This window comes from Ammodytes marinus (assembly GCF_949987685.1).
Source record: "Ammodytes marinus genome assembly, chromosome: 17".
In the NCBI taxonomy this organism is placed as follows: domain Eukaryota; kingdom Metazoa; phylum Chordata; class Actinopteri; order Uranoscopiformes; family Ammodytidae; genus Ammodytes; species Ammodytes marinus.
This window is the reverse complement of record NC_137221.1, coordinates 18,858,270-18,873,796: the sequence shown is the minus strand read 5'-3', so window position 1 is coordinate 18,873,796 and position 15,527 is coordinate 18,858,270. Positions and strand designations below refer to the sequence as shown.

The 15,527-nt window shown below is 41.1% G+C and overlaps 1 protein-coding gene across 1 annotated transcript in view; it reads left to right on the top strand.

Annotated features, from left to right (window-relative positions):
* vps50 (VPS50 subunit of EARP/GARPII complex) overlaps positions 1-15,527 on the top strand; it is a 127,423-nt gene that overhangs the window by 97,518 nt on the left and 14,378 nt on the right. The window contains exon 23 of the mRNA XM_080045172.1: positions 13,681-13,829. Coding sequence (XP_079901298.1) covers positions 13,681-13,829 — 149 coding nt within the window. The remainder of the gene's footprint in view (positions 1-13,680; positions 13,830-15,527) is intronic.

The following is a 15,527-nucleotide window of genomic DNA, read 5'->3' as shown; positions in this document are numbered from 1 at the left end:
TGGCTCAAGCGAAATTACTTAAACACTGTCACACTCTTGCATGCACCAAGCACGACGCAAGAGGCGCGGCATTAGTCGCGACCTGTGTCCGCCTGTGCAGGGACTTATTTCGGACACTTTTTCCTTGAAGCCTCGGCAGGAGAACCAGGCTGACAGCCGCGCAACCTTAACACTTTACCGTCAAATACAGGGCTAGGTCTAGGTTTGGTCGACTACAAGGGGGCAGCCCTTTCTTTTACCAATTAAAATTAGGACTATTTTTTGTCTATCCTCCATCTATATATAAGTCATACTTCACACAGTTCAAATGATGGACTTGATTCTGAGAAGTGAGCTACCTTCTCTCCCCAGGTGCTTGCTGCTGCTGACAGATAAGGCCTCCTGTGCACACCTCAAAACCTCCCTCAGGCTGTTGAGCTGCACACAACAATTCACTCTGTGGACGTGCACAGAAAACCCAAATGATTCAATACATGCCCCAGTAGAGGTGGGCCCTACTCAGCACTTCAGGAGAAATCTCGAATTTGTCCGAGCCAAATGAAACCACTGGCCATCAGTGCAGACAGTGGCCACTTAAGTGTAACGAAGGAGCCGATAGCCAATGTAGTTTGTTTCCCCAGTGCACAGTTGTATGGGAATTGCTACAACTGAGCGTTTGGGTGGTTTTGTTTTTCGACAAAATAGCAAGGATGTTATGCTGAATTGGAAAGGCGAGTAACGCCTACACTGCATTCCCCTTTGGACTTTAGAGGCAATGTGTCTCTATGGCAGACATGTACCATCTGAATACCATAAAACTTCCACACATATATACTGCACATGTACGCACACACCTGAACACAACATGCGCCCGTTTTAACCATCCGTCGTCATTCACAGCTACGTATATATCTCAGCCTCTCGTATTTGATCTTTGATTTGATCATAGCTTTCCTCTTAATTGTTTTTTCCAATCCCTCCCAAAGCATTCCGGGGCTTAATTTCTAATCAGTACAGAAGGGTAGACGGGTTCCCTTGGCTTTGATGCTTGATGTCTTCATACTTAAGATTGAAGTCTGTTCCACATGGGGAAACCATTTCAGCATGAATACTGACGGACAGAAACAAGCCTTGTTTTCCCTTCTCCCTGTCAACTGAATACAGCGGTCCTCAAGGACATTAAAGATGATATTTGCACTCTTGAGGCACTCTTAAGGCGAGCTGTTTCTTTCTTTCTTACTGGATGTTAATGGAACTGAATCAATTAAAGAAAACTCACCCGAAGGTTTTCCTAATCAAATTATGGTTTGGCTTCAAATAAATGCAGTTCCATTGAAAAGTCTCTTGAAGCGCTGATATGCCCATTTGCTTTTCCTGTTTGCGGTTTTAGTCATTTATTTGTCTTTATTTTCTACAGTATATGAAGACACCCGAAATTAATTTAAAAAACTACTTTCTGAAAGCTGGCTTTACTTCCACTCCCCTGTATACAGCATTCACATTAATGATTGATCATTGATTACATCTTATCAGTGCCAGGGAAAGAGACACTCCAGCATTATGAAGAGACTATTGAACAGCCAACAAGGGCTGTAAGAGTAACCTTAGCTTCTGTCGATGCAAAGTGAAAGGATAATGTTTTGGTCAGAAAGACCGCACAGAATACCAGGCACCCATATGTTGGGGTATTAAGATTGGTTACTTTGTAGTGATGGTTCTTTGACAGTTTTACATTACAGGCCATAGTTTTGTCAAGTGTATTGACAGCCTTAAAGGTGTATTATGTATAAAAAATACTAGAGCCAAAGTCCAAACAAGTTATAAAGCAAAAAAGTATTGTATATTTTGAATGTGATTCATTCATTTGCCCATTTGACAAATACCTATTTGCTTAAGATAAGCATTTTATGTAGAAAAAAATTTAACATGATTGTGTTTATGGTTCAGCTTCTACTAAGAGTTCATAAACAACCACGTCTCACAGCAGTGTTGTCAGTGACGGAGCATTTAGATTCAGTGTATGATTGTGAGCGGGTTCATATACATATGTTATAGAAAGAGACTTTGCTATTGGAAGTGTAACTTCATTAATTAAAGTGGCCTTTAGTCTACATCTGTCATAGAGGTATATTAACATCTTGTAAGCTGAAGGATTGAATTGCATTTTGAAGCCCAGGGAATAACATTACCTATTGTTAAGTTTTATCCAGGGGCAGAGTGGTAATGACAAGAGACTGACGCTGTCTGTCCCAGGGAAGTTTTTAGTCTTGATTCTTTTTTGTAAAGATGTCTTAAAGTGGTTCATTAACTCGCTTTTATCCCAGCGCCAGACAGATAATTAAACCTTGACAGCTCTCAAAGAAAATAATTGTTCTCTTACCCCAGTCCCGCTTTTTGCCCTCCATTTGGTTACTTCAGTTCAGATTAGCATTAAGACACCCGAACGAATATTTAAATTATTTTTTTACCCTAATACAAAAGGCGGAAATAGAGTTTCTGTTCAAATCTCATCTGTAGACATTGATCATTTTTCATATGAAGTATTCAAAGTGTCATGAAACATAGGATTTGGCATAAAATTCTTTGATATGGACTTGCGTGTCCTTTTTCAAAGTCACCATAGCTGGCCCAATGGATGATATGCTGGTAAGAGTTTCCTTACAAAGTCCTCATGGTTAGGGTTCTCACAATATAAAAACTATTGTCTTGTAGAAGAGATCAAAGAAATATTGAAAGAATGACAGAGATGATCAATTCCTTAGCAGGTTCGTACAATTTAAATGATGGCGGATTTGCTTCACCTGTAGGGTCAATTAATATTGAATCACTGAAGACAACCTACTAACTTATGATTAAATAGTTTCTATGAATGCCAAGGTTAAAATATTTAACATTCACTAATTGAACATGATTCAGTTTACCTTAAATACATTTTACAATTTGTGCTTTGTGTAGTTGAGGTCCCCTTTTACGAAGCACCACTCACACATAGCACGTTTGAGTGGGACTCCAGGCTTGTTGTCAGATACTAACTTGATTCAGGATCTTTTATCAGTGGACTTGACTCTGTTCCTCTGCACCAGTGTTGAACAAATGGGATTACAACCTTATTTATCACCTGCAGAGTTGTAAATTGGCTTCTGGTCTCACTTGCCAATGTGTGCTATACAGGAATTTTTTTTCCAAACCAAAACATGTTTTTCATGAAGTAGATGCAAAGAGTATCTGCCTTTCATCAACTTTTAACACCCCAGATGAAAAAAGCCTCATCATATTTCAAAATAATAACCCGTTCACGGGGGATAGTATAGGTTTGCTTTATGGGAATTGGTTCTACCCTATAAGTAGAAAGCAACAGTGTTTTTGAGCCATAAAGAGACATTTGTACCTCTTCATGTAATGAAATGCTTATTGTTGTTATTACTCATTTTGTCAAGTAGACAAAGTGGACCAGCTGGACCTATTTTGAGAAGAATCTTTCTTTCCACTCAGTAATCTTTCTCTTGTTGTTTACAGTGGCGCACTGCTGCTTATGCATGATTTATTTTTATCTGCATTGCTTGTGCTTTAGCTGAGGTCACTCGGTGCCCCAGGTTCACTGTCTGTGTTAAACTTGGTCAGAAGGTGATGATCATTTATAGTAGCACACTTAGGTCTTCACAGCGAGAAATGAAAACAATCATATTTTCCTCCCATAACCTGCCAAATTCACCTCAGGCGATATGAACATTTTCCTCTGAGAAGTTGTGTGATTTTTTTTTTTTTGTGTGTGTGCTCAGCCGTTGGCTCTGACTTTGAAACTGCTCTGGAAAAGGCAACAACTCGATTCAAGAGTATTTCATTGTAGGACTTTGATAGACGTATTTGTACGCAGATGACATCTCATATGGTTGTTATAATAAACATTAATGCAGCATTTCAAACTGCTTAAACCAGATTTATTTTGATTTTTCTTGTCAAAACTTCTTGTATCTCTTTCTAATTATTTACAATGAATCTACTCTGTTTGAGATTTATTGTCACGGACAGATGATGCCAACTTGTCAGTTTGAGACTAATGAGTATTTACTGTAGCATAATTGCAGGTGTCATATGAAATATGAAATGAGCCATTCAAGGCAATTGCCTGTTTATTCTATAGAATTGCAACAGATTCTTTTTATCAATCAATCTATGCTTTTTTGTTCTTTCTTTCTTTGATCAATGATTTTAGTTTTGAAATGGTGAAAAAATGCCTGACATCACAAAATCAACAATTCTAAGTAAACCAGTTAAATGTTTGGTATTTCTCCCCTGTTTTTTTTTGCCTGAAAATAACTTAATGGGTGAATTGATTATCAAAGTAATTGCCTTCTATTTTTCTGTCCCTCAGCTAATCGATGTATCAACTAATAATGTTGTCCCAAATGTTTCCAATATTTCTAATTGTAGCCAAAGATAGATTCTGTACAGACATACATTAATCCATGTTAAAGTTTTGTGTACTAGCAGCATGCCAGAAATTGTTAAGTGGCTATTCTGACAGCTGTCATCTTAACTACGATATATTGCAAATCACCTCAGACCAATAAACATCAGTGTAAATTGTCTGTATAACAAAAAATACTGCGTGCCACTGTGGAAAAGCAATTTCACTATTTATCTCAGTGAGACAGAGAAGCTGCTTTTTAAGGTTCAAGCTTCTAAATATCTTCAGCAGCTGCAGGATGTAAATCAAGTGAGTAATGACTTATTCGCTATAAGTCATGCTATATGGAAAGGTCTGCTTCATCCCCACTTTTTCAGGCCCTTGTATGACTTTGAAAAATCTATCACCCGATACTTAATTGGTCCAATATGGCATTCCTCTGCACGTACTTGGCAAAGTAGCAGCAGGCGCATGGAGTTAATTTACTTTTATCTCGCTGAAGCCGTTTGTCATTTTGAGTGAGTGTCATCATAAAAGTGAAATCATAATTGTTTGACCAGTCGTGTCTTTCAGGATGTCAAATAAGAAACTCACTAAAATAGCGCATGGTAGGTCCATAATGATGACTGAAGAGTTTATGTCTTAACATATGTAGTAGTTATTTTTAAAGGTTTGAATCATAAACATACTTTCACACATGTTTTCTGATGAATTCCGAGGAGGCATTTTGTTGCCAAGAACTTCCAAAGATTGCTGTGCTTGAGTCATAATCGTCACATTAAGACAACTGAGCAAAGGACTATATAGCCTCTGATTTGTAGGAATTAATTTTTGCGAAGAGATAAGCGACCTCATCAGAGCCTCTTTTACATTAGTTTACACATCCAATCGTATTTTATCCATTTTATTAACACGTTAGATGTGTTCATAATCATAAGTAGTAATGCATGTTTATTCCAAAATATATTTGAAATATTCGGGGTAACCGAAGAGCAACAATAGCAGGAAATTATGTTAACGCTATGCCATCAGATCAGGTTTGAGAATTTAAGCAAATATTAAAAGTAGATTAAGTAGGCACTGTATCACAATAAAGGTGTGCATGTCACCCCCCAAAAAAGGGTAAAACCACCTTGCCTACTTCAGAATTGTAAAAGTAGACACATGAAATCATATATGTCACAGATGTAACGTTTTATCAGTCCAACCATTGCTTTGACCGTTTTTCCCTTTTTTGCATGTGTTTATGCTGCAGGGGCTCAGTCATTGAAAGGTCAAGCCTCATGAGGAGTGTTTAAAAATAGACCCAGACTGCGCTGTAACGTCAGACCATGCAGTGCGGCCCATATTGAGTTGATTTGATTCACTCAAAGGTGAATACACAAATACCGGTGCCACTGTGCATAATGCGACCCAATGATACAACCAAAGGAAGACATGTTGTAGAAATGTTAGAGAGAGAAAAGTTATTTACAAGAAATTCAAATGACTTATTTGCAGTAGCCTCTCAGGAGGGTAAGAAGAACAGTCTTTTTCACACTGAACATCCTCTGGTTACATATTTTGTTCCCCATGCAAACACAACAAGAAATCATTCAAAGACCTTTGAATTCAAAAGCTTTCCATAAGGACTGTGAACTGTTTGACCCCTCTGTAGCTCCACTCTTCTGATTTGTTGCCAAACTATTTTGGAACTACAAAAAGAACAGCAGCAGCGGTCCTTTTTCATTTATCTGCAATGTCTGTACAATATATTGTTTTGTTTTTTTCTGTTTATTTGGCATGCCGTCCTTTCAAATGACAAACATGTGTATCATGTTCCCAGTCTTAAATCATTTGCCAGTATTATAGGTGGGTACTAATGGCCTCTCTGGATTAAGTCCATTACCGCTGCACATTTGTCATGTTCATGTGCTGTGAAACGTTTGGAATGTTGTCCGTCTTTCTGTTTGAGGCTGTACCCTTCACAGGGATCAGTCACCTAGTTAGGGGGCCAAGCCCGAGTAGGGCTGGGACCGCGTTTTGCAGAGCAACGCGGTTCCCAAGCCCTGCGGGGCAGGGAACCCTATTGTTTTTGTTGGGCCTTTTATTAGGGGGCCAAGCCCGAGTAGGGCTGGGACCGCGTTTTGCAGAGCAACGCGGTTCCCAAGCCCTGCGGGGCAGGGAACCCTATTGTTCTTGTAGGGATTATTATTTAGGGGGCCAAGCCCGAGTAGGGCTGGGACCGCGTTTTGCAGAGCAACGCGGTTCCCAAGCCCTGCGGGGCAGGGAACCCTATTGATCTTGTTGGGCCTTTTATTATTATTTTTCTCCGCGTAAAAGTGGTGCTGCAGCCCAAACCGTAAAGGGTTGGGACATGCCACTTCCAGGGCATATCCAAGTCCGTACCCCGTACGCAGACAAAAAAATTCAGACCTCCCGGCCACTAGGTGGCGCTACAACAAAGGAAAAGGCGTTTTGGGCTATAACTTCCGCACCGAAAGTCCGACAATCAAAAACTTTATATCCACAGATGCCCACAAGTTAGCTGCATCTTTTGAGATAGGCCACGCCCATTTGCGATAGGATAGATTTTTTGCTACATCGCAAAAACTGTGTCAGTCACCAAAACATACTCCTCCTAGAGTTTTCGCCCGATTTGGACGAAACCAAAAGCATTATGCTCAACCGACTCCCATGAGCAAAAGTTGGTCAAATAATTTTTCTACGACCATCGGAAGACCAAACGCTATCGCTTTAAAGATTTGCGAAAATCCGTAAAAAAAAAAAAAAAAAGGGATTTTCTTGAAACTGAAGGGAGACTATCATGGGGCATACCTGAGTCTATGGCAAAAATATGGGCAAGAAATTCCTTTCTGGGCGGGACTTATTAAAAAAAAGAGTTTTTCAATTTTTTTGCCTGTTTTCGCCATTTCCTAAGTGTTTTGGCGGGAAATTCAAAAAAAGTGTCTTTACAATGGAGAGGTGTACAATTTGATTTTGCTATAACTCCCCAACCGAACATCGCACATTCAAAAACTTGACATCTACTTGTTTGGTACATTAAGCTGCATCTTTCTATCTCACGTTGTTTTGTGAATGTCATCCATAGGGGGCGCCAAAACCACAAAAAGCAAAGAAAACTCGTTTGGGGCTATAACTTCCACACCGAACATCCCACAGTCAAAAACTTTATATCCACAGATGCCCACAAGTCAGCTGCATCTTTTCAGATAGGCCACGCCCATTTGCCTATGGGATTTTTTTTCCCTACATCGCAAAAACTGTGTCAGTCACCAAAACACACTCCTCCTACAGTTTTTGCCCGATTTGGACGAAACCAAAAGCATTATGCTCTACCGACTCCCACGAGCAAAAGTTGTATAAAGAATTTTTCTACGACCATCAGGAGACCAAACGGTAGCGCTTTAAAGATTTGCACATTAGCTACCTTGTACCAAACTGCTCCTAAATCCAAAACGATTCCTCCTATTAACACCAAACTTCACAAATGTGTTTATCCTATAGTTCTCAGGTTGTTTCTACTTTTTCCTTAAAGTGCTCCAAAAGGGGGCGCCAAAAACACCCTTGAGCATCTTTCTCTGCGTTTTCTTTGCGTTTTGGTCTATAACTCCCAAACCAAACATCCCACATTCAAAAACTTTACATCCCCGGATTCCGTGAAGCGAGGGGCCGGCACTGCGGACGACGACGCCCGATCCCGAGTCGCGTGGAAGGCTTGGCCCCCGTTCACAACTGCTCGCAGTTCTAGTCTTTTTATTTTTCCTTACGTAAAAGTGGTGCTGCAGCCCAAACCATAAAGGGTTGGGACATGCCACTTGCATGGCTGATCCAGGTCCGTGCCTGGTACGCAGACGAAAAAATTCAGACATCCCAGCCACTAGGTGGCGCTACAACAAAGGAAAAGGCGTTTTGGGCTATAACTTCCGCACCGAAAGTCTGACAGTCAACAACATTATATCCACAGATGCCCACAAGTCAGCTGCATCTTTTGAGATAGGCCACGCCCATTTGCGTATATATACATTTTTTGCTACATCGCAAAAACTGTGTCAGTCACCAAAACATACTCCTCCTACAGTTTTCGCCCGATTCGGACGAAACCAAAAGCATTATGCCCTCCTAACTCCCACGAGCAAGAGTTGGTCAATTAGTTTTTCTACGACCATCGGAAGACCAAACGGTAGCGCTTTAAAAATTTGCGAAAATCTGTAAAAAAAAAAAAAAAGAGGGATTTTCTTGAAACTCAAGGGAGACTATCATGGGGCATACTTGAGTCTATCAAAAAAATATGGGCAAGAAATTCCTTTGTGGGCCGGACTTATTAAAAAAAAGAGTTTTTCAATTTTTTTGCCTGTTTTCGCCATTTCCTAAGTCTTTCGGCGGGAAAATGGGAAAATTCAAATAAGTGTCTTTACAATGGAGAGGTTGACAATTTGATTTTGCTATAACTCCCCAACCGAACATCGCACATTCAAAAACCTGACATCCACTTCTTCGGTACATTGAGCCGCATTTTTCTACCCAACGTAATTTTGCAAATGTCATCCATAGGGGGCGCCAAAACCACAAAAAGCAAAGAAAACGCGTTTGGGGCTATAACTTCCACACCGAACATCCCACAGTCAAACACTTTAGATCCACAGATGCCCACAAGTCAGCTGCATCTTATGAGATAGGCCACGCCCATTTGCATATGGGATTTTCTTTCGCTACATTGCAAAAACTGTGTCAGTCACCAAAACACACTCCTCCTACAGTTTTTCTCCGATTTCGACGAAACCAAAAGCATTATGCTCTACTGACTCCCACGAGCAAATGTTGTGTAAAGAATTTTTCTACGACCATCGGAAGACCAAACGGTAGCGCTTTAAAGATTTGCACATAGCTACCTTTTACCAAACTGCTCCTAAATCCAAAACGATTTATCCTATTAACACCAAACTTCACACATGTGTTTGTCCTATGGTTCTCAGTCTGGTTCTACTTTTTCCTTAAATTGCTCCAAAAGGGGGAGCCAAAAACACACTTCAGCATCTTTCTCTGCCATTACTTTTGTCTTTTGGTCTATAACTCCCAAACCAAACATCCCACATTCAAAAACTTTACATCCCCGGATTCCGTGAAGCGAGGGGCCGGCGCCGCGGACGATGACGCCCGATCCCGAGTCGCGTGGGAGGCTTGGCCCCCGTTCACAACTGCTTGCAGTTCTAGTTATTCTTATTCTTCTCCACATAAAAGTGGTGCTGCAGCCCAAACCGTAAAGGGTTGGGACATGCCACTTGCATGGCTTATCCAGGCCCGTACCCCGTACGCAGACAAAAAAATTCAGATATCCCGGCCACTAGGTGGCGCTACAACAAAGGAAAAGGCGTTTTGGGCTATAACTTCCGCACCGAAAGTCCGACAGTCAAAAACTTTATATCCACAGATGCCCACAAGTCAGCTGCATCTTTTGAGATAGGCCACGCCCATTTGCGATAGGATAGATCTTTTTCTACGTCGCAAAAACTGTGTCAGTCACCAAAACATACTCCTCCTACAGTTTTCGCCCGATTTGGACGAAACCAAAAGCATTACGCTCTCCTGACTCCCACGAGCAAAAGTGGGTCAAATAGTTTTTCTACGACCATCGGAAGACCAAACAGTAGCGCTTGAAAGATTCGCGAAAATCCCTTAAAAAAAAAAAAAAAAGGGATTTTCTTGAAACTCAAGGGAGACTATCATGGGGCATACCTGAGCCTATGGCAAAAATATGGGCAAGAAATTCCTATGTGGGCCGGACTTATTAAAAAAATGAGTTTTTCAATTTTTTGGCCTGTTTTCGCCATTTTCTAAGTCTTTAGGCGGGAAAATGGGAAAATTCAAAAAAGTGTCTTTACAATGGAGAGGTTGACAATTTGATTTTGCTATAACTCCCCAACCGAACATCGCACATTCAAAAACTTGACATCCACTTGTTTGGTACATTGAGCTGCATCTTTCTATCTAACGTAGTTTTGCGAATGTCATCCATAGGGGGCGCCAAAACCACAAAAAGCAAAGAAAACGCGTTTGGGGCTATAACTCATACACCGAAAGTCTGACAGTCAAAAACTTTATATCCACAGATGCCCACAAGTCAGCTGCATGTTTTGAGATAGGCCACGCCCATTTGCGTATGGGATTTCTTTCCTCCTCCTACAGTTTTTGCCCGATTTGGACGAAACCAAAACCATTATGCTCTACCGACTCCCACGAGCAAAAGTTGTATAAATAATTGTTCTACGACCATCGGAAGACCAAACGGTAGCGCTTTAAAGATTTGCACATTAGCTACCTTGTACCAAACTGCTCCTAAATCCAAAACGATTCATCCTATTAACACCAAACTTCACACATGTGTTTGTCCTATGGTTCTCAGGTTGGTTCTACTTTTTTCTTAATTTGCTCCAAAAGGGGGCGCCAAAAACACACTTGAGCATCTTTCTCTGCCATTTTTTTGCCTTTCGGTCTATAACTCCCAAACCGAACATCCCACATTCAAAAACTTTACATCCCCGGATTCCGTGAAGCGAAGGGCCGGCGCCGCGGACGACGACGCCCGATCCCGAGTCGCGTGGGAGGCTTGGCCCCCGTTCACAACTGCTTGCAGTTCTAGTTGACCTTGTTTTTGCTACAAGTTGAGTTCAAGCACTCATTACTTTTTCTTTATTCATAGATGTTACCAAATGTTTAAAGTATGACTGGAGGAAATAACACCAACTTTGTAGCAATGATTCATCATTGTTAATTTATGTATTTATTTTGACATCATAACAATCTTGATAATAACCTTGATTAAATGCCTCAGGCCAGGAATATTATTATTGCCATAGTCAGCAAGACTGATATTGAGCCAAGCTTGATGTGCCTCTGCATATTTACTTGGACAAAATCCTTCACACCAATAAAATGCATCTATATTTTAGAGCTGCAGTTGTTCTCCCTTCAGTCCGAGTTTAGAATAACTAGACTTTGAGTGCCTTTAGCTGTACAAAGGCCAAGGTGTGAAAGCTTCTACTTATGCCAAAGGGTCTGCTGTCAGTACATATTTTTGCACTGTCCTTTCAATTCTGGTTGTAAAGTTAGCTGCTAGTTACTCAGGCAAAGTAACAAGGTAAAAATAATATCTTAAAATGTAGATGTGAATCCTTTTAAAAACCTAAAAGATAATATTTCTTAACAGTTGTTTCTGTTCCTGTAATTTGAGGCTGAACGGGTTTGATTTTAACATCTGTGCTGAGGAGTGTTGCATTCCATTCACGTTTGTGACTTTAAGTAGTTGTAGCGTTGTTCATGTGTGCAGAGAGTTGCTCTTGAGAGAGATGTATCCCACCCTCAATAGGGGAGGCATCACCTCCACTGTGGAAGTGAAATGAGCATGCGTTGATCTTCTGAATGTGATATAAGAATGTATTTGATACTCATGATGATGGTTTACTGCAACACTGACTGGAGGTGTGATTGAATGCGGAGAGATAACTCGCAGAGGTTCAGAAAAGGTTGCAGTTTTCACATAGGTGGAGTTGTTATCAGTCTAGCAGTTCTGAACCATAAATTGTCCACGTGGCTGCATACTTTTAATTTTCGTCCTGGATGCTGGGCTGTTTATATATCTGACTTTACTGAATAGATTGCATCTTCTTCAAACTGAATCTCACTGTCTGTTTTACAACACTGGTTTCATCTTCAGCACAGAATACTTTTTTTCCTAGTATTAACTGATACTAGTGACACGTCGAGTTTTTGCTGTTTAATGAAACATTGTGTGTAACCATTAAAGGCCACATATTATGCTCATTGTCAGGTTCAGAATTTTAATTTGCATTTCTACTAGAAATGAGTGGCCCTGGATCTAACTGCCGGTTTATATTCAAACTGACAGTTAGATACAGGAGTATCTTGGGGTTTGACTTATCACAGGTGGAGGTAGTGCTAAGTTAGGTTGCCAGTGGGGGCGTGGCTTATCTTGTCACACAGGGAGATACATCTCAAACAGGGTTTTTGAACTAAGGTTCTCAGAAAGGTGGAGGTGGAGAAAAAGAAAGAGGAGTCTCTAATCACACCAGGGACACATTAATGTTGAAAAAACATGAAAAAGTTAATTTTGCACTGGCACTGCTTTGATTTACACACTTCCTTGTTCTGTACTCTGTCTCTCTAATAAAAAATGTAAAAAACCTGTCAACTTGTCGTGTAGAGTAATGGTGTTCGTACGCATTATCAGACCCAAATTGCACCGGAGTGCACTATTTAAGTGGATGATATGGTACAGCATTGACAGCTCCCATTCCTTCATTACCTGTGTGATTGCTACTGATCTGCCAGAGGCTGTTTCAGGGGGTTTTGAAGCTGCAGACTGCAAAGCCCTACATGCCTGTGTGATGCATCATTTCTCCATGACATGCCGTATAGAAAATAATATGATCTGCCCCCTCCTGCATGGAATCGGAATGGCTGTACGTAAATATAGATTATTGTGATTGATGGGAGGGGATTCACGTGGAAAACTTTCTTTTTCCATTTCCATTGTTTTTCAAATGAAGGGATAAAATGAGTTTCTGCATGGAGAGCTGTAGTGGAATATATCAAGATAAATACTTTCGCTTTAGAGTGTTTGGTCAGCATTATTTTACAGTGTGTGCGCTTTGGAGGTAACACAAGGTTGATTGAATTTATGTTGATGCTTACCTACAGTACCAGCATAAATCTACATCTTGTCTTCATTTTGCAAGCAAAACATCTGTTATTGTGTCAGGTCAACTGTTAAAGTAACAGTATGACGGGACTCTTCCACAGCAGCAATCCCCCGTTTCACGATTCACACTGATAGTTAAGATGTAGTGCGTGACTTCTGTTTCCCCCTTGAGAAATTATCAGTAATTACTAGAACTCTGCATCTACATGGGGGTAAGCCTTAGGTGATCACGCATGGATTTGATTCCTTCTGCTCTTCGTCCAGGTTTTTTCTTAGTAGTAGAATCAACAACTGAAACATTTCAAGTCTTCTTGGGATTCTTTTGGGCTCCTGCACTAGCGTCAGGGGCTGACACCAGTTTTTAAACACTGCAATACTGAGCAATACAGACAGAGTTTTGTGGAGCTGATACGCTTAATTAACTTTGTGTCAACTTTTTTGGCGAAGGCTTGAATGTAACCAACATTCATTTATATGGAAAAGTTCCGCACCTTAGCTGAGGTAAATATAAATACCTAATTTTAACACTCTCCATGCTAACATGCCTGCCCTACTGTGTGTATGTCTTTTCCAGGAGGCAGTGGGGGAGAGCACAGCAGTCCACGGCCCAGGAGAGGACAGGAAGGAGAAGGTCCCCAGCCCCCATCTCAGCCAACTGGTGATCCTCACTAACAGTGGCACACTCTATGGGCTAGCACAGAGGGTGGTGGCAACTGAGTCTCTGTAAGTACTCTGCACAACACTCACAGTAAAAACAAGTGCCACATATAATTACTTGAGCAGTGATACCACTTGAACTAATCAGTGTAATTACACTTTAAAGCCCGTCAACCCAAATACACAAAATCATTCTTACTATGTCATTTTGGGAGTTAGTAGGCATCTGAAGACAGTGCATATTTATCAATCCAAATGAAAGATATTGTCATTTGAGTTGGATAAACTTTACAGATATTCGGGTTAGATGAGGCCGGCTACGCTCTGGTTTATTTATGAACATTTATTATCAGATTTTTGTAAAAGCGTATGGAGGGGGGCGCCCTTAGCTCAGTTGATAGGGCGTCCCCCCAATGGTCCTCGGCCAGCAGCGGACCCGGGTTCGATTCCAGCCCGCGGTCGTTCTCTGCATGTCACTCCACTCTCTGCCCCATTTCAACTCTGTCTCTACACTGTCAATAAAGCATAAAAATGCAAAAAAAAAGCGTATGGAGACACCCAACTTTGATTTCATATATTGATTTTTACAATTTGAGACCAGCTTTCCAGAGGCTTTAAGACACAGGGCAATATCCATAATTCTTACCTCTCATATGGAGGGCAAGAGATAACGACAGCTGTGTCGTCACTCGTGGGTTCTGGCAGTGGGCTGTTCGCACGTGGCAGTTACATCCATCAAAGCATTTGACTGTGGTCAAGTTAAGGAGCTGGTGCTCGCTCACTGCCTCGCTTCAAGGTGGTCGTAATTTAATTTCAGCGTCACACAGCCTGGACATCAAAGATCTGCACAGCCTGCAGCGTTCAATTGAAAAGACAACGGGAAAAAAAGAGATCATTGAATATAAAAGAGAGACGCAGAACCTTATTTTACCCCTCACTTGATTTCCTGGCCCTCTCCCTATAATTTACTATTTGTGTTCAATTCTCGCAATCAGTTGCTCACTTAGTGATGTACTGTCTGGCTCTTGCCCGGCGAGTGTGCTGTATCTTAGTCTAGCACATCCACGCACACAAAAGCGCCCTCGTACATATAAGGTCAAATGATGGTCGGCGCTGACGACTCTTGGACCCTTAGAAGCCTGCGCTGTACAAGTGTGCTTTAGAAAGAAAAAGAGCCCATATGGACACTGCTGCAGAGATGCTGAATAGGCATACACTCTTTCACACAACGTCTTTCATGTATCAGAGGCACTCAACAAGGCAGCTCAGGAGAATAATGAAGGTGAAGTAGCCAAAGTGCAGGGGTGATGATATTTCTTTGGTAAAGTTTGAAAGGAAAAGATTATCTTTAGAGAGCGCGTACAGACTTATTCTGGGCAGATTGGCAGAACTACATGAAAAAAAGAAATTCAGTTTGAAAAGGTGTTACAAGAAAAGACAGCACCTCTGACAGCTTCAGCATATTCCCTTTTAAGTTGCAGAGAGGTGTTCACTATGTAAATGGATGCACCAATGAGGTGTGAGAGACCTCTAAGCCAAAAATCTAAGATGGATGGGCGCTCTATACTGTGCCCCTCTCGATTGCTGTTTTTACTTCTAACCGTTTTTCAGATGTCGTGTTTTAACAAGCGTGATCAGATGTGTGTGCGCGCTCTTTTTTTTCCACACCGTGTTGCAGAGAGTAAACACAAGCTGTTCCAGTTAACCTTAATGGGATCTTCTCTGCTCCGTGAAAAGAACAAATGTCCACTGGGCTCATTTATG